This window comes from Rhinoderma darwinii, chromosome 8 (genome assembly GCF_050947455.1).
Source record: "Rhinoderma darwinii isolate aRhiDar2 chromosome 8, aRhiDar2.hap1, whole genome shotgun sequence".
Classification (NCBI taxonomy): domain Eukaryota; kingdom Metazoa; phylum Chordata; class Amphibia; order Anura; family Rhinodermatidae; genus Rhinoderma; species Rhinoderma darwinii.
The window spans coordinates 105,351,261-105,376,983 of record NC_134694.1 but is presented as its reverse complement, the minus strand read 5'-3'; the positions used below and the strand labels follow the sequence as shown (position 1 = coordinate 105,376,983).

The window sequence follows — 25,723 nt, the reverse complement described above, 5'->3', positions numbered from 1 at the left end:
AAAGGTAAAATCAAGTGTGGTCTAAAAAGTACAAATATATGGACTTTCAGAAGGTCTAAATGCACAAAAATTGAAACATATCTGGTTGCTTCAACAGGATATGCACATTATGTTCACACTGGTCATTTAAGGATTCTCTGTATAAAAATGGCACTGAACCAAGCACAATGACCCAGTGACATCTGCAACAGTGAAAGTTGTTTACTGAACAAGCGGTGAAATTCTCCGTTTATATGACGGAGGGTTTAGTGCTGTGTCCATAGACTCTTTCAGTTCTTCTCCAGTCTGGTTCATCATGGACCTCAGTGGATTCCTTATTCTTTTTTTACTCTTACTGGTCACTCTGCTATATTTATCTCAATGGAAACTGAGGGGGAAATTACCACCTGGTCCCACTCCACTTCCGTTTGTTGGGAACATGCACCAGGTGAAGATGAATGACCTTATTAAGTCCTTGGTTGAGGTGAGCTGGGCAAAAACGATTTTTGGATTGATTTTATGTATATATTTAGTTGCCCAATGCTTGAAGGTCTAGAACTTCAGATGTTTCCACCATGTGGTCTTATAATGCAGGTGAAACATGTCGATTGGCTTTTACAATATTGTGTACTGTGTACTGTTTGTACCAGAATTTATACAATAGGTCGTAGCATTCTTCTTTTTCAACTTAAAATTTTATATCTACTATATTACAAAGTTAAATGAGCAATGCTACCAAGAACTATAGACCACCTGATATAGGTATAATAAGATAGATAGATAGATAGATAGATAGATAGATAGATAGATAGATAGATAGATAGATAGATAGATAGATAGATAGATAGATAGATAGATAGATAGATAGATAGATAGATAGATAGATAGATAGATAGAACTATCACTCACCTCAACTGAACCTGATCCTTAGCTGTGATGGGTAATTTCATACAGGGCAACATAATGTGTGTACACAAGTTGGCCAACAATAAACCAGTGCAATAATAGTAGAAGTGTTTTTTGGTGCAACTGTGCTTTATCTATGAAATTATTTTCCCTATTTATATTTATAGCTCAGCAACAAATATGGTCCTATGTATACTTTCTACCTGGGATCACGTCCCACCATTGTACTCTGCGGGTACCAGGTGTTAAAAGAGGCACTTGTCGACCATGCTGAGGAATTTAGTGGAAGAGGAGAATTTCCGGCAGTCCAGATGTACAGCAAGGGAAATGGTAGGTAAATAAATGTTGTGCACACCGAATGGCCACTTTATTAGAGACACCCATCTAGTAGCGCGTTGAACCTCCTTTGGTCTTCGGAGTTGCAGCAATTCGTCATGGCATGGATTCCACGAGGTGTTGAAATTGTTCTGCAGGATTATTGGCCCATGCGGACAGGAGAGCTTCTCGCAGTTACCACTAAAGTGTTCTACTGCCATGGGGTAAACAGCTGCAATAAAGGGATGAATTTGGATCGGCCACAATGCTTAGGTAAGCCCTACTGTTCAAACATCCATCCACAGGTATCAGAGGACCCAGGGCGTGCCGATAAAACATTCCCCACTCCATTGCTCCACCTCCACCAGCCTGAACTGTTCACACCTGCCAGGAAGGGTTCATCGATTCATGCTGTTTGTGCCAGATTCTGTCCCTCCTATCAGCATGGTGCAACTGAAATCTGGATTCATCTGACCAGGCAATGTTTTTCCACTGCTCAATGATCCAATGTTTGCCCTCTTTTGCCCTCTGGAGTTTTGCTTCTCTGTTTCCCTTAGACATCAATGGCTCTCGAACTGGTTGTCTGCTGTCATAGCTCATCAATCCTAAGAAGCGACAAGTTGTGCATTTGGACACATTAATTGGAGCGCCAGCGTTGTATTCGGCTGCAATTTCCTTGACTGTGCTCCGCGTGTTTATCAGAACGTTACTTGACATCTCTGACCCCTTACGTTGACGAGTTGTTGGGATTCACAGGATCCCCTTTCACTGAATGTATTTTCTTGATCACACTATTCTCGGTATACTCTCGTCACTGTTGCATGAAAAAAAAAACACAATACTGGCAGTTTTTAAAATACTGGTCCGGCTGGTCTAGCACTGATGACCATGACTCATTCAAAGTCACTCAGATTGCTCCATTTTCCCAATCTAATGTAGATTCACACTGAAAATCATCCATGGAAAACTTGCTTACTTGATTTTATGCTGCACTCCGGACTCACGTGTCTAATTTCTATACAGGGAAGCTTCAATCGTGAAAGGGCAGATGTTTCTAATAAAGTGGCCATTCATTATATATAATATACACTATGTATGGCATATATGTCAATTTTGATCATAAAAGCACTCAGGTATAACTAGTAGTCATAGTATCCCACAGCAAAATATGAATTGGTTTATAGATATAGGAGAGCTCAGTTTTTCCATTTACATTTTTATTTTGTGCAATTGCTAAATCTGTAATTCCACAAGAAGAAAACATCATAATATTAAAACTATTGGGGCACAGAACATAGAGGCAGACAATAAAGAGGCTACAGGGCCTTTGGAGAGAGGGGGCCAAGCCCTGGTTCTTCCTTTGCCTTTTGCTACCGGGTGGCTATAATCTGTGCTCAAGGCTTCTCTCTTCAAAGGAATTGCATTGTTAGCAAATAGGGGTGTGGGCCCGAAGGTCACATCAAGGGAAACAAGCACTAGGGCATTCTGTCCTGGGTGGCAACCCTGGCCCGTTTTGCGTGACCCCTCTCTTCTATGAGTTCTGCCAAATAACATCCTCAGCTCTGCTACCTCTGTAATAACTTTTGATTATGAGGATGGGAAATAGCAAGGCAGGAGTTAAGGTAAGGAGGAGGTAACTTAGTGGCACTGTCACATTATCTAGTTTCCCCTCATTCATGTTAGAATAAATGACAGGATCTACAAGGCTCAATACAATAAGTGAGCTCATATTTTAAGACTAGAAAGAGGAAAGAAAAATCCTTTGCAATCATGTGAAATCCAATCTTGTTTTACACACCTCTTCTACCAAAGGGGTAACTTTAAGTTCATGGGCCCCAATGGGAAATCTGTAATCTGTCCAACTTTAATGCCTCATTTATTGTACTGGACTCCCCATATATGGAAGAGGGACCTTTTGGCCTGTTCAGGTTCTCGGATACGACAACAACCTCCGTATCCCCCTATAGTTATTCTCCTGTCTACTATCTCTTTATCCTAGTACAGCACTGGTGCATAAATAAAATGTTAGCAATAAGTGGAGGACAATAGTGTAAAAACACCCCCATCTTCCAGCCCCCACTGCAATGGCTTTGCCATGGTCTTATCGAAGCAACACCAATAACATATTATTACCAATTCTTAAAGCGTACCTAACAGCACAAAAACAACATCACAGACAGCTCGTAAAGTTTTAAGGTATGGTGGTATAGTTTGTGACACCATACCTTGAGGGTCTTGATGTTATTAATGTTGGTGGTAGGAGAGCCGTTGTAGTGAAGCGGAAAGGGATGGTGGGATCCTTGTATTCTGCGTGTAGCGGGTTGTTACATAGTACAGTTGAAAAAAGACACATGTCTATTAAGTTCAACCAAGGGAAACTTGATGGACATGCACTGCGCTGTTTGAGAAAATTAGCGGGGACTAATTCTGCCTCTGGTCGCGGAACTTGCAGAAGCCAAAGACCAGAGAGGCGACTTATACATATCCCCCAGCAAAGCAGCTGATTGGTGCGCTGTGCTGGGTAGGAGAGAAGAGACTGACGTATAGAACTTGAAGAGACGTCTTGACATCAGGTGAAGGGAGAGCGCGGGAAGTTTTGAATTGTTAGTGCGTAGTTGAGGAGAATTAGGACAGAGAGGCGTTATTGGCGGGATTTTGAAGAAAATCAAAATTTACAGTTAGGTCCAGAATTATTTGGACAGTGACACAATTGTCATGATTTGGGCTCTGCTGCCACCACATTGGATTTGAAATTAAACAACTGAGATGCAATTGAAGTGTAGACTTTCAGGTTTAATTCAAGGGGTTGAACAAAAATATCCTGTGAAATGTTGCAACCATTTTTCTACACAGCTGCCTCATGTCAGAGGCTCAAATGAGTCTGGTATGATGTTAATCCTATAACCAATCAGAAGTCTCCCACTTCTCCCACTCCCCTCCCATAACATGCAGTCTCTCAGAGCAGGACAGAAACTGCAGCTGCATCCCCCTCCTCCCTTTCTACTATTTACTGTATTACTGCAGATGGATTTTTGGGAGACTAAGGAGGTTTCTGACATGCAGGCAGGGAAAGACAAACTACAGGTTGCTGGAAGGTGAGGAAGATGCCACTTTCTGCTAATAGGATATAATAGTAGGGTGCATGTAGACACATGTGTTACTGATTTCTGCAAAATAAAAACTATAATGATATGTAGCTTTAAAACGAAATTATAGTTATTGATTTCTGGAGAAATCAGCGATTTCTATGCTTTATGAAGTCGGCTCAGTACATATAGGTTATATAGCACTTCATAGTCCCAATTACACAACAAGTAAATGGGGTCTTAATATTATTAATCATTATCATGTGTACCAATATGAAAATGTCCGTTCTTTGATGTCAATAAAAGAAAATCTTTGTGTTTCATATTACACCAAGGCTTTGATAACATTTAGGTTTTTTTCCCAATGTTCGGCATAATCTGTGATTCAGGGTATAGGTCAGGAAAATTTCCTGACCTATACACTTAACATATAGCCCCCAACATATGCAACTATCACCCATTGGCTCTCAATAAATACTTCCCAAACGTATGACAAAAGGACATGCAAAAGGACATGCATCCTAGCATACCTCTGCTCTGATAAGGCTATGGACACGTTCAGTGTATACATTGGTAGCACAGTGAACAGAGTTTAAAGAGAATCTGTCACTAGTCTAGTAATGCCCAATCTCCTAGCTAATCTGCTGATCTGATAGGCGCTGTCACACTGATAATGCTAGTGAAAATTGTGTCCCAAAATGTTTATTATTTTAAAACTTATGAGCTTTTTTCTAAATATGTGTATGAGGCTATACTGGATAAGTGGGAGGTAACATCAGCTATTCTCCTGAGGTGGAGCCTCCTCACAGCCTCTGACGCTGTCCTATCAGCATGAAGCTGCTTCACACAGTGTGAGAGACTGAGGCTGGAGGGATAGGGTATCATTTCAAATAGCCATATCTCCGGCTGTAGACCACCTAGAACAGCGGTTCTGGTAGCATATGAAAGATGAGATTCTAGTCTTTCATATGCGTGACACAACCAGAAATATCACAGGTTGAATAGACAGTCAGGAATGGAAGCTGTATACTATAAGTTCACATTGTGTTGCTGGGCAGGGAAGGGGGGAAAGGCTGTATGCTGATTGGACAGCGTCATACAGAAAACATTACACTTCCCAGAGTGAAAAGAAAGGGTCACCTCCTATTTGGCTATTAGAGCCACATTAGCATATTTATAAAAATTCTCATAACTTTGCAAATAGTAATCATTTTTTTAAAACAAATCACACTGTAGTTATCAGCAGCAAAGCACCTATTAGATTAGTTAGGAGATAAGGAATTAATAAACTGGTGACAGAGCCTCTTTAAGACAGTACAGTCAAAACAAGTCTAGTGAAAAAATAAAGTAATATAATTTGACTTTTCTAATAAATAGTAACTAATAAACTCTGTTCAGGTATTGTGTATGGGACTGGAGAAAGATGGAGGCAGCTTCGCCGATTTGCTATCACTACTTTGAAGAACTTTGGCATGGGAAAGAGGAGTCTGGAGGAAAGAGTGAAAGAAGAAGCTCAGTATTTGCTGGCTGAGTTCAGAAAGAGTGGAGGTACTCCTATTGACTATTAATAGAGAAAGTGTTCATATAAAGTTTATGGCTAGAGATTGAGGAATTTATCTGATAGGTTTAAGGTTCAAGACTCTATGCAAAATCATTGTAAAAGATCATTTTTAGATTTGGATTATGGATCAACTTGGTCAATACTGGTAATCTTGTGTAAATATTGGAAGTTACATTAACATAGGAATACAAGCTTATGATGCCTCTTGCATCTACATCAGCACAAAGTCCAAAAATTATGTCAATGCAAATTGTCACTAATATATTTATATTTTTTAAAGATGTTTCTATTGGAAGATGACAAGGTAAAACCAATGGGGACTTTTGGCATATTATGTCCATCTAAGTCTTATCAATTCTGAGATCACAATAAAATGTATATAAAGACTAAGAAATCCAAAAATGTTCAATGGAGGACCAGCAGCTGATAGCCATGCCAGTCCTGAGAATGGGCTATTCCTGATGTCACCATTATCAGTAGCAATAATAAGTCATGCGTAATGTACAAAGGACTGTATTTAATTTATAAAACTCAAAATCAAAATTTCTCCTTTACATAAGTAAAATCAACAAGATATACAGTATTGCGCAAAAGTTTGAGGCAGTTGTGGAAAAATTCATGCGAAGTAAGAATTCTTTCAAAAATAGAAGTGTTAATATTAAATTTTTTATCAATTAACAAAATACAAACATAATGAACAGAAGAGAAATCTAAATCAAATCATTATTTGGTGTGACCACCCTTTGCCTTCAAAACAGCATCAATTCTTCTAGGTACACTTGCACATAGTCATAGATTTCGTAAGATTATTGTCAGGTGTGTGATTAACCAATTATACCAATCATGTGATAATGGTCTTCATTTTCATATGTAGATTGAAACAGTCATTAACTGTAGCAGAAACAACTGTGTAGGGGACCTAAAACGGAATGAGGAACAGTTTGCTACAACGAGGTTGTGGAAGATATTTTCTGATGAGTCAAAATTTGAAACTCAGAAGGCAGTTTGTTTGCCAAAGGGCTGGGGAGCAGTAAAATAATGAGTGTCCACAGGCAACAGTGAAGCATGGTGGAGGTTCCTTACAAGGTGGGGGCTGCATTTCAGCAAATGGAGTGGGGAATTTGGTCTGGATAATTAGTGTCCTCAATGCTGAGAAATACAGGCAAATATTTATCCATCATGCAATACATTCAGGGAGGCGTCTGATTAGCTCCAAATTTATTTTGCAACAGGACAACGACCCCAAACATACAGTTAATCTCATTAATAAATATATTCAGCGTAAAGAAAAACAAGGACCCCTGGAAGTGAAGATATGGCCCCCACAGAGTCCTGATCTCAACATCGTCGAGTCTGTCCGGGATTACATGAAGAGACAGAAGGATTTGAGGAAGCCACATCCACAGAAGATCTGTGGCTAGTTCTCCAAGATGTTTGGAACAACCTGCCGGCCGAGTTCCTTCAAAAACTGTGTGCAAGTGTACCTAGAATAACTGATTCTGTTTTGAAGGCAAAGGGTGGTCACACCAAATATTAATTTGATTTAGATTTCTCTTCTGCTCATTCACTTTGCATTTTGTTAATTGATAAAAAAAATATTAACACTCCTATTTTTGAAAACATTCCTTCTTTGCAGCATTTTTTCACAACTGCCTAAAACTTTTGCACAGTACTGTATGTGGAAAGAACATAAAGATCTATAAGATATATTTATTTATATCCCTTCTCTTAACAGGGAAGCCTTTGGACCCAACTTTCGGCTTCAGCTCAGCAGGCTCCAATATAATTTGTTCTCTGGTCTTTGGGGAGAGGTTTGACTATAGAGATGAAGAATTTACAACTTTGCTTTATCTCATCAACAACAGCTGGCACCTAATGAGCTCCACATGGGGGCAGGTTAGATGAAATTTTTTCATTTTTACCAGAAATTTTTAGATTTTGAATTTATAAGTGGCCAAATAATGTTCTAGCTTTTTATCTTTTTTGCAGCTTCTATTCGTTTTTCCAAAAATTATGAAACATATTCCAGGCCCACATAGAAAGATTTACAAAAACTATCTGAAACTTGGGGCTTTTGTTGCCAAGAGACTTCAAATGAATAAAGAAACTTTTGACCCAAACAATCCACGTGACTTCATTGACTGTTTTCTCATAAAGATTGAACAAGTAAGTGTTCAGCTGTCTATACAATGTTTTTCTTCAAATATCGGCCCTACAGAAAAAAATAAAAGAGCACTAGATACTCTGTATCCCAGATCGGAGGGCTAAGAGGAAATAGCATGGGCATTTACTCCTCTTCGCCACAAAACGCTTTGTTCACACTTACACGACAAGGTTTTTAAATAGGATTTGTGCCAAGCTTTCCAGTATTTTTTATGCCAACAATAGTGTAATATGCGGTGTCAAAAATACCAGAACCCTGATGGACCCAATTAAAGACGGTCATTTACTTTGCTATATGAAAATAACTCATGTAATGTAGAGAACCTAAAGTTTATTGGAGAGGTAGAACTTCTATCCAGGAGTCCCGTCCAGTAATGATGTCTAAACTTTGTGATTTACTGAATTAGAACACAGTGCAGGATTGAACCATGAAATAGTATATAGTCTTTTGTATTATCTCTAGTACTGTATTTGTATATAGATGCTCATTGTATCGACAAACACGGATTCATACTTTCTTGAGTAACTGTAGACACTAATTCCTCTTTATTCACTCCTCTTGAAGGAAAAGAAAAACCCAAATTCTCACTTCAACTATGAGACAATGTTGAAAACAACAGTAAATATTTTTTTCGCTGGTACGGAAACAGTTGGTTCTTCCCTTAGGTATGGATTTCTAATCATGTTGAAGCACCCAGAAGTAGCAGGTAATAATTTACTTGGGACTTCTGATCCAAATCAACTTGCTACAACTTGCTGTGTGTGTTTGCATATGTCTATCTATCTATCTATCTATTCATCTATCCATCTATCTATCTATCTATCTATCTATCTATCCATCTCATATCTATCTATCTATCTATCTATCTATCTATCTATCTATCTATCTATCCATCTCATATCTATCTATCTATCTATCTATCTATCTATCTATCTATCTATCTATCTATCTATCTATCTATCTATCTATCTATCTATCTATCTATCTATCTGTTTATGTGTCTATCTTTGTGTGTGTCTCTCTCTCTCTCTCTCATATCTCTCTCTCTCTCTCTCTGTATGGTGGTGTCCCGACTCTACCCCGACAGCAGATGTCATGGGAGAGAAGAGAGGTTGGGCACGTTGAATTTCAAGAATGCTCGATCCTTTTGTTTTTTAGTAGATAAGCAATTGCCGGAAGTGTCTTCTCCATATTGAAAACACTTTGAAAACACATGCACACTCGGCCTAGCGTGCATGTGTATGGGGGAGTCGGGAGAAATAGCTGTTGGCCGAACTATCATTCAGCTTTCAGTTATCTAAAGTGTATGACCAGCTTTACTCCATGCGGACAGAGCTTAAAGTCTATATATAATTAGAAAGAAAATATATTATAACGTTTAGTAATTATATTATTTAAAATCTATTCGGGCCGGTACCTACAATTGTTGGCATCAGCCCAAATATATTTTAAATTATATAATTATTAAAAGTTATATATTATTTTCTTTCTAATTCTTCTGTGACTTAAAGGCTATGTCAAGCTTTTTTTTTTTTTTTAATAAAACAATGGATCATCGTGTTTAATGCAAAAAAATATATATATATTTTTGAGATACAGCTTCTATGTAACCTAGATACATAGAAGCTGTATCTTGCGCTGAAACCTGAATCCATCACATCAGCGGGACAGGCGACTTTGGTGATAGCGGGTTCTGCGTGCTCATAACTTAGATGTTCATAACTGAGTGTTCATAACTTAGATGTGATCGATAACAGGTGGATCCTGCGTGACGCACTGTCACCGAAGCCGTCAGTCTCGCTGACCTGACGGATTTAGGTTTCAGAGCAAGATACAGCTTCTATGTGTCCAGGATAGATTGAAGCTATATCTCAAAAGGAAAAAAAATAATAATAAAAAACAATCAAAAAATTGCATTTAAAAAAAGCGTTCAAAGGTTTACATGGCCTTTAAGTGTACGAAACATAATAAATGAACGAACATTATCGCTTGCAAGATTTGCAGTGAATAAAACTAAAGTCTATATACAATGAAAATGCATAGACAACAGCTGGACAATAGAAAGAGCTCTAATATTAAACTGCAAATTAAAGCATAGCCTGTATAGCCTATGATAAGGAAACTTTTTTAAAACCCCTAAGCTAATGTTTCCAACAGAAAAAGTTCAAGAAGAGATTGATCGAGTAATTGGCCGGGACAGAAGTCCATGCATGGATGATAGAAGCAAGATGCCCTACACGGAGGCTGTCCTCTATGAGATTCAGAGATTTGCAGACATAGTTCCTATGAGTGTTCCACATACTGTAACAAGGGAAATTACATTTCGTGGCTATAATTTACCGGAGGTATATACTATAGATTAAGAATGTAGTACAAAGATTACAAAAATGTGGAGAAAAAAATATATAAAATTATGTCCACCAGTGACATAAATTTCCACCAGAAATCTGCTTGCAGATTTCACCTTGAATCTGTGATATTTCCGCAGAATTTTGTTGCGGTTTTCACAGAGAATTTCACCCTTCTCATTAAAAGGAGTGGCATGCGCTGTGAAAATACGCAACACAAATTTACATGCTGCAGATTTTACAATCTGCACCGCATTTCAAATGCTGTGCGTACATTTTCCGCAATGTGTGGATAAAATTTTATAAAATCTCATCCACTTGCTGCTACTGTAATACGCTGTGGATTTTCGGCCCACAAATCCAGACGGAGATTCTGCAGTCTATCCACCACGTGCGAACATATCCTAAAACTTTTTCTGTCTAAAGATTCTCACAATTGGAAGCAGCATCAGATTGGGGTCCCTTGGATTCTGAGGGCCCATCCACCGTCTCTACAGAATATGTGCACTTCCACTTGTTGTTATCATTGTACACATGGCACATTTTATCAATAATGTCTAATAGGTTATTTGTAAATCACCCATAAGAAATAAACCCTAGTGGACAGTGATTGGCTCCCAAGTTTACTCCAAATGGAGTTGTCTTCTGCTAGAACATTTGGGACCCATTATTGGGTCAGAGTCTGGGCCCACCGGAGGACCCTCTGGCTCTCCAGTGGGCCAGTCCAACCCTGAGTGGAAGGCAGTGACATACAGTAGGAGACAGTATTATCTCTGGTATCGCTAGTCATAGACATTAAATATTTGTTGGCAGAACCAGCCAGATCTAATGTCTTTGGTAGGATACTGACATTCGATTATTAGTAATTAGCTGGATTTGCCAACAAATATCTTATCTCTGTGGCCACCTTACAACATAGAAATTATTGGTCAGATTTTAGCGATCACCACCTGCATGAACTTTGCATGTTGCCCTATGTGGGTTTTTCCATAGTCCAATATATACAGACATGTTAAAGGTATTATCTTCTTTGAACAATCCCTACTTGTTAGTGGGTACCTTGACAATAAGTTGATCACAAAGTGTCCTCCTGCTGGGACCCCAGCGATCAACTGTAATCGATGGGGGAACCTGGCAGCAGGTGTTCAAATTACCTGCAGCGCCACTACAGGGGAAATGAAGCATTACACAGCTCCCATGCAAGTCACTTGTGCTCTGTGTAATGCAGGACCAGAATGATCCTCCGAGTGAGATACAATCTTAATAACTGCTCTCCACACTGGCCAAGGAACAAGGATCCTGAAAAGAGGACCCCCTAATAACTCAGAATTCCCTAATAGGGTATATGAAAAAAAATATTTAAACTAGACTACCCCTTTATAAAACTGCCCTTTATAATTGTACAAGGGCAGTGAAACAAAGCAAGGAAGTTGTAGTAGTGGTAGTAGTAGTAGTAGTAGTAGTAATAGTAGTAGTAGTAGTAGTAGTAGTAGTAGTAGTAGTAGTAGTAGTAGTTAGTAGCAGTAGTTAGTAGTAGTAGTAGTAGTAGTAGTAGTAGTAGTAGCTATGATAGCATAGGGACCAGACCATAATAGTAAAATGCAAAAACACCTACCCAATAGATCCTACCCAATAGAAATGCACCCATTGAAAAGTAATCATAATTTATCTAAGTCGTGAGTAATGTATTATCTGCAACACGTGTATATTATAATCATTATTAAAGGGGTTTTCCCACGAGGGACATTTATGACATATCCACAGGATATGTCATAAATGTCAGATAGATGCGGGTCCCACCTCAGGGACCCGCACCTATCTCTAGAACGGGGTCCCCTAAACCCCGTTCTAGCTTTGTCTGCTTTCACTGACTCCCGGCCACTTCCTGAGTTTATGATCGGGAGTTACGAAAACAGCGTAGCACGCTGAGCTACACTGTTTCCGTAACTCCCATAGTAGTGAAAAGCAGTTACGGAAGCAGCGTAGCCTGCGAGCTACGCTGTTTCCGTAACTACCATTCAGTTCTATGGGGCTTACGAAAACAGCGTAGCTCGGCGAGTTACGCTGTTTTTACCTTCATGGTCGGTTTAGGGGCCCCGTTGTAGAGATAGATGAGGGTCCCAGAGGAGGGACCCGCATCTACCTGACATTTATGACATATCCTGTGGATATGTCATAAATGTCCCTCATGGGAAAACCCCTTTAAACCATCTTTAATATATGTAAACTTTACTAAAGTATAATTTTTGCTTTGCCCAACAAAAAAAACAAAAACATTTGACATGTCCTTGACTCACAAACTTGATAGCACAGCTAGAACTGTCTTTTCAGCATGCAGTATGTTGGTGACACACCCTGTGCTGACATTAAGTGTTATAATCGAATAATTACATTTGTCAACAGACTTCTGACATGCTTAAAAGTTATTGTAATCTTGTGGGACTTTATGGTCTGCATCACTATGTCAACAAGAAAAACAAAACAAGCGAAGCAGGCGCTGAGATCACCTGACAAAAGAGAAGCGAAGGTTTGCCATTGTTGTCCCAAGGTGGCCATAGGCATTATATATTTGTTGGCAGTACCAACCAATCTTGGTGGGACTTGTTGACAACTTAATGCCTTTTTATAGGCCGTAGACATTACATTATGAGTAATTGTAAACTAGATATGCCAACAGTTATCTAATGTTTATGGCCACCTTACAACAACGGGGCCAACGGTCAGATTCAAGGATGGCACCAAATGCATGAAGTTTATATATTCTTGTCCAAGGGCTATGTCTAGTATTGCAGCTCATCCCCATTCAAGTGGGGCTGAGTTGCAATACCACACACATCCCATGGACCTGAGTGGTGCTGTTTCTGGAAGAAAAAAAATTGGATTGCAGATGATAGTAGATTTGGATATATTTAATATAATAAAGGCCCCTGTAGGCTGTCCTTTTATCACATAGTGGAAGTTTAGTTCAAGCAAGTATATGTTATCTTCAAAGTAAACTATGACCACAGCCCAGACGATTTAGGTAGATTATAATATATTTTACATAACATGCTCTTAAATAGGAGATTTCTTCATTCACAAAACATTTCTGAATTGGAGAACACTGTTTTATTCCACACGCTAAATCCCATAGCTCAACAGGTGCAAAAACTCTATTATATGTTATCTCAGCATCTCTTCTTGCCAGGTTCAGTTATGTATATAATTCATTGAAAAGAACTGTAATCCTAATTCTTCTCATAGTTATACTGTGAAAATTACTGAAATTTTCTACCAACATTTTGTTTTCCTGAATTCATTATAACCAACAGATGTAGGGGTATATTTCTAGTGAAAAACCTAAGCATTTAATGACCAACAATATATTTTTCAAGCAGAAGAGTTAATAGTAGTGATGTCAGCTGCATGAGATGAGTGTGCTGATTTTGGGAGAGTCAGTGACCTGTTGAGTGATGTCAGTATGTTAGTGAAAACAGGGCTGCATGTAAAAGGGAAGTGTCATGTAATTGGTTGAGACAGAACACTTTGTAGCCAATCAAATCATGGATGTGTTGACTGCAGCAGGGGAAGAGTGTACTGATTTTGTACGAACCAGTGACCTACCAATTTGTGATCCAGTGTTTTAATGTCATAAACAATATATACAGTACATAAAGCCACTGTGTTGTTTTTACCGCGTCCTTTTTGGATAATTTTTTAAAATAATATTTCCATATTCTTTTCCTTTTAGGGTCTTAACATCATGCCCTTAATATGTACATCCCAGTATGATCCCACAAAGTTTAAAAATCCGAATTCATTTGACCCAACACATTTTTTGGATGAGAATGGACTTTTCAAGAAAAATGAGGGATTCATGGCATTTTCAGCAGGTATTGTCTAGTTTTCTAATATTAGTATGGGAGCAAAAACATTTTGTTGCCAACAGCCTTGAAGTTTGCTACTCACTTGTTCTTAGGAATGCTTAAATTTTTTATTAAAGCATCTATACAGAATGGGGATTGCAGAAATGCACATTTTCTTTTGAAGGCTAATATTCATATACATGACATGCAAATAATTGGCATTCGTTAGTTTGCAGGTAGCCCAAAAACCGCCAGATTCTCAGAGAATTCCAGTAGATGAGAGCCATAGATAGGTTAGATAGATAGATAGATAGATAGATAGATAGATAGATAGATAGATAGATAGATAGATAGATAGATAGATAGATAGATAGATAGATAGATAGATAGATAGATAGATAGATAGATAGATAGATAGATAGGTTATATAGATAGATAGATGATAGATAGATAGATAGATAGATAGATAGATAGATAGATAGATAGATAGATAGATAGATAGATAGATAGATAGATAGATAGATAGATAGATAGATGATAGATAGATAGATAGATAGATAGATAGATAGATAGATAGATAGATAGATAGATAGATAGATAGATAGATAGATAAAGTCCAAATACAATGTCAGCTGCACAGCCTTGAGAAAGGCTCCTGTGTTTTGAACTGAAACGTCGTGTGTATATGTACCAATAAAGCACCTTTTTCTACCTTGCTTATACCTTGGAGTGCTGCCTGATTTTTGGATTCTAGATAGATAGATAGATAGATAGATAGATAGATAGATAGATAGATAGATAGATAGATAGATAGATAGATAGATAGATAGATAGATAGATAGATAGATAGATAGATAGATAGATAGATAGATAGATAGATATGAGATAGATGATAGATAGATAGACAGATAGATAGATAGATAGATAGATAGATAGATAGATAGATAGATAGATAGATAGATAGATAGATAGATAGATAGATAGATAGATAGATAGATAGATAGATATGAGATAGATGATAGATAGATAGATAGATAGATAGATAGATAGATAGATAGATAGATAGATAGATAGATAGATAGATAGATAGATAGATAGATAGATAGATAGATATGAGATAGATGATAGATAGATAGATAGATAGATAGATAGATAGATAGATAGATAGATAGATAGATAGATAGATAGATAGATAGATAGATAGATAGATAGATAGATAGATAGATAGATAGATAGATAGATAGATAGATAAGAAATCTGCCAGTCACCAGTGCCACACACAATTTATAATGGCTATTACACATGAGACATCATGATTCTACCATGACTAAGGCTCTGTGCAGGTAGGGCATGACACCTCTGATGACATCTTTACACTGTTGTCAGGTGGTTTTCCAAAAATAAAAACAGTTTTCAATAACACTCAATTAGGCTGGTCGTGGTATGACCTAGTTCTATGAAAATTATTTTCTGTCCTCGAGATTAATGCTTTGTACATCATGTCCAGGCTTATGATAGAAGCCACCATTGCCAAAGGAGGTAAGTCTCAGGTTGGCCGGCTCCCACTTGGTATGAACTTGTGAAGAGCCCACCCTCTAAAATAAAAAAAAATGCTTCAAGAGTAATGTCTGAAGGACAGACCTGTCAGCTAAGAAAGGTTAAATAGAACTTAAAAGTAAAGACAAATGATGTTTTATACCACAGAGTTTCACTATAATGACTATTTTTTAGGGAAGCGTGTTTGCCTCGGTGAGGGTCTAGCCCTGATGGAGCTGTTCATTTTCTTCACCACCATTCTTCAGAATTTCAACCCAAAGCCTCTTGTAGACCCTAAAGACATTGACATTACTCCTGAGAGCAGTGGTTTGGGCAATCTTCCGCGACCCTACAAGATCTGCCTTCTTCCTCGCTAAGGATATGAAGTAGATGTGTTTCGAACATGTTGCTTACATTACCCGATCTAAAGAATTTTCTCAAATTTGACATGTAATTCATTTTATTACTGCCCACATCTCTCCCGTTTTCTATAATTTCTCTGCATTGTTAGTTGGCAGCCCCTGTTACTGTTATGTCCCTATGACAAAACCTGTTTTGAAAAATAAATTGGTCTTCAAAGGTAGACATTCACTTCAAGGCATGATTAATACCAATCCAAAATTTTTTGTTTTTAAGTGTTTGGTTGTATTGCATTTCTGAATTCTGATTTATGCTTAGAAAATGTTTAATACTTTAGTGCAGAAATAATAATAAAAAGTTGTATAAGTGAGCATGCTGAAGTCTCATATTAAGAGTCTGGTCCCTCAACAGGACTATTTTTTTTAAAATTGGTATTAAAGAACTTCTTACGGAGTTGGAACTCTGAGCACACATACATCAGAACTTGCAAAATATTAACCAGTCTTTGGGTGCAACTCAAGCTAGGGTCATCACATACAGCTTCTAATGCCAAGAGGACATCTGGCAAGCAACATAAGAAGAGACAAATGAGTAGAATAAGCTAGTTTCAACCAGACAGAGCAGGAGGTAGACATGATTAAAGAAGTTCTATTGCTTTTATTATATTTATATGGAAAACATTGAAATGAATATCAGTTCTGGAGGCAGGGACAGCCAGGGCCACCAGAGTACCAGAGGGTCTTTCGGTGGGACCAGGCTCTGACAGTAATAGGCCCAAAGGTCGAGCAGAAAATGAGCTTGTTTGATGGTAATCATTGCTGCTAGAGACAATTCTTATGTTGATCCACAAATAACTTTATTCATTCTATGACCTTTGTGCACAATGTTAACAACATCATTTATCACGCAATAAAATGTGGACATGCACCTGATCTGCGTGGGTGGAGGATGGGCCCTCAGAATAATTTCCTGCATCCTGGAAGTTTTGCAACAGCTAGAGAGCCATAGGTTGGAGAGACCATTGCTCTGAACTATCTTAACATAATTTACAACAATCATATGTCATCTATTTAATTTCAGAGTAATAGGCAGTCAATAGATAATAGGTAGTCAATAGACCCAAGAATGTGTCTATGGTCACCTTCAATTTGCCTATCATCTCTAGCCAACATCATTTTATGGGTACACCTCAGTACAAGCCATTTCTTATGCCGATTTACCTACATTGGACATCTCCAGACTCTAAAGGAAATACCTTGTCATTGCTCATCGTGAGATTATATGCATTGGACAAAATTTAATTTGATATTATTTTATATTTGTAAACACATTAGAGCACAGTTCAAAAGTCTGTAAAAAAAATCTTTATATGTAGAAAAATACATGGCTGCTTTCCTCCCATAACAGTACCACAACTGTCTACAGCCTCTCTTGAGTGTTCATGTGTCACTTCCCCAGGCCTTGCACTAGGCGTAATATAGATGCGTATCTAGGTTTGCCTTCACCTAGAGCAAAATATTCAGTTCACCCATGTAGCTAAATACCCTGGCCAAGGCAGCATGGCTTATTGGCACCCCCTAACTCCCAGCTCCCAGGGCAAGTCCAATAAATGCAAAAAAAAACAAAAACTTTTAAGGTCATAGCGGGCCGATTGCCCACAGTATCCCTGTGCAACTGCACAGGTTGTACTTATTGTTTTGCCATCATATGCACTCTACAATATTACAGCTCTACGGGGCCCTACTGTACTTCCATTTGCCTCCGACTTTGTACCAAGCTTTCTCTGTCAGATCCTGTATGAATCCAACAGAAAAAAATCATGCCATGTTCCAATAGAAGCCGTATTACAGAGATAGTCACCCCTAAAAGAATATCTTCGTAATATGTTGCTGTATGGAGGTAGCTTACAGCAGCAAATCAAGGGGATATAGCTCACTAATATCACACTAGTATGTGCCTTCATACAGGCTTGAGGACACAGCTCTGCCGTGTGCTATAATCTAACTATAATATGGCACTTTCATGTACTTTCTCAAAGAACAAAAAATTATTTCAGATTAAATAATTTCACGCCTGTCGCTCATCCAGAGACTGAAGGAGCATAAAAACAAAACATAGGTTGTTCCCATAAATTTGCATTCATATTAAAAAAATAATCTCTAAATTGTCATTATATTCAAATTTTCAATTTGACATGGTTTCAAATACAACCAGGAGTTGGCACAACACTAGAATGACCTATATTTTAGTGTCACATGGCTCAGCTTGCAGGCTGGTTGTTAAATCGGATCTGTGTTACTGAACTTGGCATCTTATATGCAGGCCGCATGTTATAGATCTGAAGGAACTGAGCAGATTGATATATAGTTCTGTGGAAAATGAGTCATTAAAACTTGTCAATAATTGATTCAAACCCCTACTTACTGTGGTCTTTCAAATCCAGTATAAAGCAGCATGTTTAATTTAGGCAGTATATGGATGTATCGTTTACTTGTACAGTAAATAGCTTGATTAGTTATATGTACAGTACATGGCGGTATTATTTATATATACAGTATATGGCGGTATTATTTATATATATATATATATATATATATATATATATATATATATATAGTATATTGCGGTATTATTTATATTTACAATATAGGAAGGTATTATTTATATGTACAATATGCAGCTGGATTACTTATATGTACAGCATATGGCCGCATTATTCATATGTACAGTATATAGCTTGATTAGTTAGATGTACAAAAAGTTTAGTCTACATAGCCACCAAAAAAAGAGGTATTACAATATTTAGAAAATTTCTTTCATACAAGAATTAAAAATTACACCTGGATTAGTGGCATCACAAGGGTGGCTACTACAAAATGGGAACAGTGTCACAAAAAGTAGCATATAGAACCATATAATTAGTACAGACTCTGATTAAGTGCAAATACAAGAATAACAGCTGGCATCATCCAGACGGTGTACCCACAATATGGGTCTGCCATTTTTGTTTTACTTAGAATTTACACTGCCTGTTGATACTGGTTTTGCACTAATGCACTTTATAATTGTCTTTAGCTAGGTAACTTTTGTCAGGAATTCATATAAGATGTTGTTTATGTAGTTGCATAAATATGTTGTGGCCATGTAGACTCACTTTTTTTGATTGGTTTATTAAGTATAGCTTTATGATGAAATTTAGATCTCGATGCATAGATCGCGTCTATTATGGGATTGGTGTTATGATTTTGTGTAGGCATCTTCCGGTGCTCCTAATTTGGTTACATGAGCAGTATATGGCACAGTTATTTATATGACAAATTATATATGCATTTTATGTGTATACAGTATATTTGACAGTATATTTGACAGTGTTACTTGCACATTGTATTGCCCCCATTCTTTTCACAATGTAGGGCATCATTGCCTTTCCTTCAACGGATCCTCATTCTCTTCTTGTTGCATTACTTCAGCACTGATCATATATTTCAGAACAGTTTATCATACGGTTCTTGCATATGAACCATCACATCCTAGTCTTATTTATAAATTCTGTGGAATATACTGATATATAAACTATCTGAGCAGCCTAGAAAGGTACGCTGATTTTGAGAAGAATGGCTAGGGAGAATGGATCACCTGCCCAGGAGCGTTTGGAATTGATTGGGTGGGAGGGTGGATAAGACCAGCTCAATAGACCATTGATTCCACTAGAACTTTGGATTTATTGCAGGGGAATCCGCGATCTTGCCAACACTACATGCAGTAACACGTAGTTTAGTCGACTGCGCTATTGATTCCGTCAAAAAAAACGGAAACTTTACAGAATGGAGACGAACAGAAACCATTAGCAACGGAAGCATTACCATTGAAATCAATGGTAATGCAAACGGAAGCTATGGTTTCCGTTTGCCCTTCCGTTGATGGGTCCCTCCGACGGAAAGGTCTGACGGAACCCATCAACGGAAACCGAACGCTGATGTGAACAGGCCCTTAGAACATATAGTTTAGTTTGTAAATGCTGTAGAAAGGTAAATCATCTTACCTACTCATCGTATGGGACAGTTGTCAAATACCCCAAAATATAGGTGTGGAAGACTTACAAATGTCATTACTCATGCATTCCTTCAGGTACTGGAATAGCTGATATAGGTTCTGCTTAACTGTCGACATTTATGTTATAACACAGCATATCTAACACAAATCCTATTTATAAATAGCTTATTAGGGAATTTTGGGTGAATAGAGAGGAGGGGGCATTAAAATGCGGCTGCAAACTATGGGGGAGATTTATGTATGAACTGACGTTTTATACATCAGACATAATATAAAGATCGCTGGAGTCAGATGCGCCTAATTTATTAAGAGACACACGCACGTATATAACTATGATATTAGTGTCAAGGAACAAAAAAAATTCTCAGATGAAATAATTTCGGACCTGTCGCTTATCCAGAGGCTGAGCATAAAAACACAGCATAGGTTCTTCCCATAAATTAGCATTTATATTATAAAAATAATCTCTAAATTGCTATTATTTTCAATTTGACATGGTTGAAAATAGAACCAGGAGATGACATTACAATAATATTACCAAGGGTGGGATTTATATTTTTAAAAACAGGTTCTCTAGTGTGCTGACAAAGACATATTTGGTGGGTTGGGCGCGGTGTGTTGTGCCCTGGAAAATGATTCCAATAATCAAACAAAACAATTAAAATTTTCCAAATACACTATATATTAATGTGGACCCTACAAAAATATTTTTGCTGTATCAGTAATATCCTAGAAACTTTCCAAGCTTGTGCGGCTCCCTTTACAGAATGTTTAACTGGATTCCCACACTATGTATATTATTACATAAGTATACATACCTACCCACACTTTCTATAATAAATTGCCCCAATGCAAATAGACCAATGTGTGCACATTCAGTACCCTAATCGTGCACAGCACATTTAGTTAGGCTGCGCACTGAAAGAAGGGTGGAGAACAGTGAGGTTATTTGATTGGTGTACAGAATCAGTATCAGATTCAAGCTTAATGCATATATATGGTACCAGAATAAAGCTCAGTACATAAATACAGTACCAGAACCAAGCTCAAAACATATATACAGTACCAGAACAAAGCTCAGCACATATATACAGTACCAGAACAAAGCTCAGTACATAAATACGCCACCAGAACCATTCTTTTTTTACATAAATACAGCATCAGAACCAAGCTGTAGATTGTGCCACACAGTTCCCCTTGTAGCGAGTGCTACACATAGTGCCCCCTGAAGACAGTGTCACACAGTGTCTCATGTAGATGGCCTCAGTAATAAGTGCCACACACAGTGGCCCCTGTAGAAAGAGCCACATTCAGTGCCCCCTGTAGAAAGTACCACACAGTGCCCCTTGTAGATAGTACCACACAGTGCCCCTGTGTAGATAGTGCCACACAGTGCCCCCTGAAGTGTCACACTGTGCACCCTGTAGAAAGTGCCACACACAGTGCCCTCTGTAGAAAGTGCCACACAGTATCTCTTGTAGATAGTACCACACAGTGTCCCTTGTAAATAGTGCCACACACACTGCCCCATGTAAACAGTGCCTCATACACAGTACCCCTTGCAGACAGTGCCACACACAATGTAAATACCGCCACACACAATGCTCCCTGTAATTTGTGCTACACTTTTGCCCCCTGTAAACAGTGACACACAGTGCTCCTGTTGATAGTGCCACACAGTGCCCCCTGTAGAAACTGCCACACAGTGCCTCCTGTAGAAAGTGCCCCCTGTAGAAAGTGCCATCCTGTGCCCCCTGTGGTTAGTGCCACACAGTGTCCCCTGTATATAGTGCCACAGTGCCCCCTGTAGGTAGTAGCCACAAAGATACTCAGGCCTGGCCTCTTCTGTCTAGTCTTGCTCCAGCAGAATGATGTAATCAAGCCGCCAGCATCACAAGAAAAGGTCTGAATGGTGGGGCAGGTTACTGATGGTACTCTTGCCTCACTAACGCTAGGTAGACTGCTTAATTGTATCCACGGATACAATTGAGTGCAGGGGGACCAGGTCAGGATCCCATTTCTACCTGGTCCTGCAAACCGGTTGTTATTTTAACAACCGGTCAGGGAGAACCAGACAGACCTCACACCTGAGTATTGCCTGTATATTATTTGTGTGCGCAGTATATTTGTCACTGTTATTTCCACATTGTTTGGTACTGTTATTTGCAAATCATATGAATCTTTAACCCCTTTCAAATACAAATATCTTTGTATTTTAAGGGGTGTGGAATCGATAGTGCATCCCAGGATCTTTGGATTTGATTGGGGGGCTAGTTGATAACTTTAGCTTTATCGTAGGAGAGGCGGTCCATGATTCTGGGCAAACCATATGCATTAACATCTGTAACGGCCGTCTTCCCTTACCTCCCAATGGCCGCGACCGTGGACTTCTGACTTCTTGTCTCCCTCCCTGGAGACGCCAGCACACGCAGCTCTGCAGTGTCCTCTAGGGTGCATTCACGCGCTTGTCCCCAGCCTTAAAGGGCCAGCGCGCACACATGCAAAAAGTTACCTAATCAATCCCCAGATCACCCTGGACTACAAAAAAGGGCTCTGCCCTTCCACTCCTTGCCTGAGCATTGTTGTTGTCTACCCTTGTTCATATTGCAAATGGTCCCTAAGTGTATCCTGCTCCCAGTGATCCTGTATCCTGTATCCAGTTGCTGTGTTTGTTCCTGAGCCTAAGCCTATTATTGGAGTCGTGTGTGTTACATCTGCAACGTCTGGTATCATCTGCCACGTCTGGTGTCATCTGCCACGCCTGTCACGTCTGGTGCCATTTGCCATGTCAAGCTTCATCTCTGCCATGAACCATCTGTGCCAAAGCGTCTGCTACACCTTGTGTCTGTCTGGACTCTTACAGGTACTCTTGTGCTAAAGACTTTAGCATAGACTGTTGTTTGGTCAGCTGCCACTCCGCTACGGCGGAGCGGCCTAGTGGGTCCACATACCCTAGGACCGTGACAACATGTAATTCTTCCCCAGTTGTTTAGTGCAGTTCCAGTGCTGATTTTTACGGTACCACAATGCCATGTGTGTGCAATAGTGCATAGGAACTAAAAGTTCTTAAGGCAGCTTATTTAATAGAGACCTCATTAATTTTATTACTTAGCTGCATACATTTTAAACTCCTTTCAGGTCTTTAACAGTTTAGTGGCCAAAAGTTTGCCCCATATTCAAGACAAGGAGGAGTATTGGGAGAAGAATACATTGTGCCACCACTTACTATTTGAAGACACTGGATCATTGGGCATTAACAGAATAAATCAGCATTCAGACTAATAACCATTAATGGAGTGGTTGAATACTCAACTGATGGACAATCAGAGTTACAATGTTTAACTCATTGTGCTATCATGCTTTGAAATCCACATAAAAAATGTAGGTAAATGAAAGTTACATTTCTTAACATGAAGAGAAGTTAATATACTCGGTAAACTTTTAATTACAAAAAAATAATTATCAATAATAAGGTTGTAAATGTGGGTAGGTTTTTATGACCGATACCCGCAGTTTGGGAAAAGTTGTCTGGGTTAAAATAAACATTTTTAAATAGTTTATCAAGGAATTCTGGCTTTGGCTGTATGTGCTCCAGAAAATGAAATCTACTCTGGCTACGAGCTGGAGAAGATTTGTGCTATAATTGGCGCCAGTTTGTAGTGTAAATTATAGTAAATATGTCGGGCTGGGGGGAGTCTGCCCCCTTCCACTTAACTTCATCAACTTATTTGAAATATGCACTGAGCTGCGGAAACGGCACAAAAGTTGTATTATTTTCTGCAAACTGCAACATTTATGACGTTTGCGACTTTTCTAGGATTTTCTATCACACTGGCGTCAAAAAGTTACTAAATTCCCCAGTATCTCTTTCTATGGGGAACCCAACATGTCTATCTATTACATGTACAGCCCATTAATTCCAATGAAAATTGGGCAATGCATTTTTCTTTTACCCCTCTGCACTACAGGGAATTTGCTTCTGGGTTCCCACTCAGCGTACAGCTGATCGCAAGGGGGTCCTAATATTGGAATAACCACCTATCAATTATGTTACAGAATTTTTTAAGATTGAAAACATCGGTTGTTATTATCGTTGGTCCTCCAGCCGGGCTTAGCTCTATAAATACTTTATTTTATTGTTCTCCTTTTACCTGGAATGTGACAATGCTGTACTTCTTTTGTTGGAAATACAATAAATACTAATGTTTATTAAAAAAAGAAAAAAGTTATACAATGAAAAGGAAAATATTTCCCAGGTGTAAGACAATGGAGGTTGAAATAGGGATTTACTTTAAACCACTTTAGCCTCCGTAATATTATATGAGGGGTAAACAGCTCAATCATTTTTATAGCTCCCTCATCATTATTATTCCTGTTATCATACATTGTAGTGGAAAAATGTCATTAAATTCTTATGCAAATACAATTGTTAATGCAAGTCAAACATAATAAACTTACGAAGCTATGGCCTTAAAGAAGCTCTGTCACCACATTATAAGTGGCCTATATTGTACATGATGTGATCGGCGCTGTAATGTAGATTACAGCAGTGTTTTTTATTTAGAAAAACTATCATTATGACCTATATTAGCTTTATGCTAATGAGTTTCTCAATGGACAACTGGGCGTGTTTTACTATATGACCAAGTGGGCGTTGTACAGTGTATGAGGAGTGTATGACGCTGACAAATCAGTGACCAATCAGCGTCATACACTTCTCTCCATTCATTTACACTGCAATTAGCGATATAGCTATATCGCTATGTGCAGTCACATAAACACTCTCTGTGATTTACAGCATAGCAGGTGTAGTCTCGCAAGATTATGCTGTAAGCTGTCATTCACAGCGAGATCTAGCTGTGCTGTGCTGTAACTCACAGAGACACTACAGAAGTGGTCAGAATTCTGAATACACATCACGTCCTGGCTGGAGGTAATGTATATTCATTGTCATGACACATGAGTAGCGTTATAGTGTGTTTATGTGACTGCACATAGCGATATAGCTATATTGCTATTTGCAGTGTAAATGAATGGAGAGAAGTGTATGACGCTGATTGGTCACCGATTGGTCACTGATTGGTCAGTGTCATACACTTCTCTCCCCACTTGGTCATATAGTAAAACACGCCCAGTTGTCCATTGAGAAACTCATTAGCATAAAGCTAATATAGGTCATAACTCAGTCAAAAATGATCGTTTTTCTAAATAAAAAACACTGCTGTAATCTACATTACAGCGCCGATCACATCATGTACAATATAGGGAACTTATAATGTGGTGACAGAGCCTCTTTAAAGGGAACCTGTCACTAGCATTTCACCTATTAAACTTTACTTATCCCTCACTGGCCGCTGCTATCAAAAGTTCATTGCCGTTATCCCCTCTCCTAAACTCCTCCTCCGACTGTAAATAACGGTCTGAAAACATTTTGCGCCTTTTATCATAATAAGCCGGTGTCCCGTTGTATGCACACACCAGAAGAGGACATCAATGCGCAAGCTCAGGATTTTGTGTGGCGAGGAGCTGTCAATCAAAAGTAAGGAGACGGGGTAAACTCGGAAAGACTT

At 38.6% G+C, this 25,723-nt stretch overlaps 1 protein-coding gene across 2 annotated transcripts; it reads left to right on the top strand.

Moving 5' to 3' along the window:
- Nucleotides 1-244: 244 nt before the first annotated feature.
- LOC142659719 (cytochrome P450 2F3-like) lies at nucleotides 245-16,470 on the top strand. Of its 2 annotated transcripts, XM_075836130.1 has the most exons (9): nucleotides 245-463; nucleotides 1,053-1,215; nucleotides 5,685-5,834; nucleotides 7,583-7,743; nucleotides 7,837-8,013; nucleotides 8,576-8,717; nucleotides 10,169-10,356; nucleotides 14,090-14,231; nucleotides 15,936-16,470. In XM_075836130.1, the coding sequence occupies exons 1-9, from the start codon at nucleotides 296-298 to the stop codon at nucleotides 16,115-16,117; spliced, it is 1,473 nt and encodes a 490-aa protein (XP_075692245.1). In that variant the 5' UTR covers nucleotides 245-295; the 3' UTR covers nucleotides 16,118-16,470. The 2 variants fall into 2 exon arrangements, with proteins under 2 accessions (XP_075692245.1, XP_075692246.1); XM_075836131.1 differs by lacking the exons at nucleotides 8,576-8,717; nucleotides 10,169-10,356.
- Nucleotides 16,471-25,723: the final 9,253 nt, after the last annotated feature.

Bases quoted from the DNA above. Each gene is read 5' to 3' on its own strand.
- LOC142659719 (XM_075836130.1), top strand. From the start codon at position 296: ATGGACCTCAGTGGATTCCTTATTCTTTTTTTACTCTTACTGGTCACT. The intron at 1,216-5,684 runs GTAGGTAAATAA...AACTCTGTTCAG, and splicing joins GATGTACAGCAAGGGAAATG to GTATTGTGTATGGGACTGGA. The intron at 8,014-8,575 runs GTAAGTGTTCAG...CTCCTCTTGAAG, and splicing joins TTCTCATAAAGATTGAACAA to GAAAAGAAAAACCCAAATTC.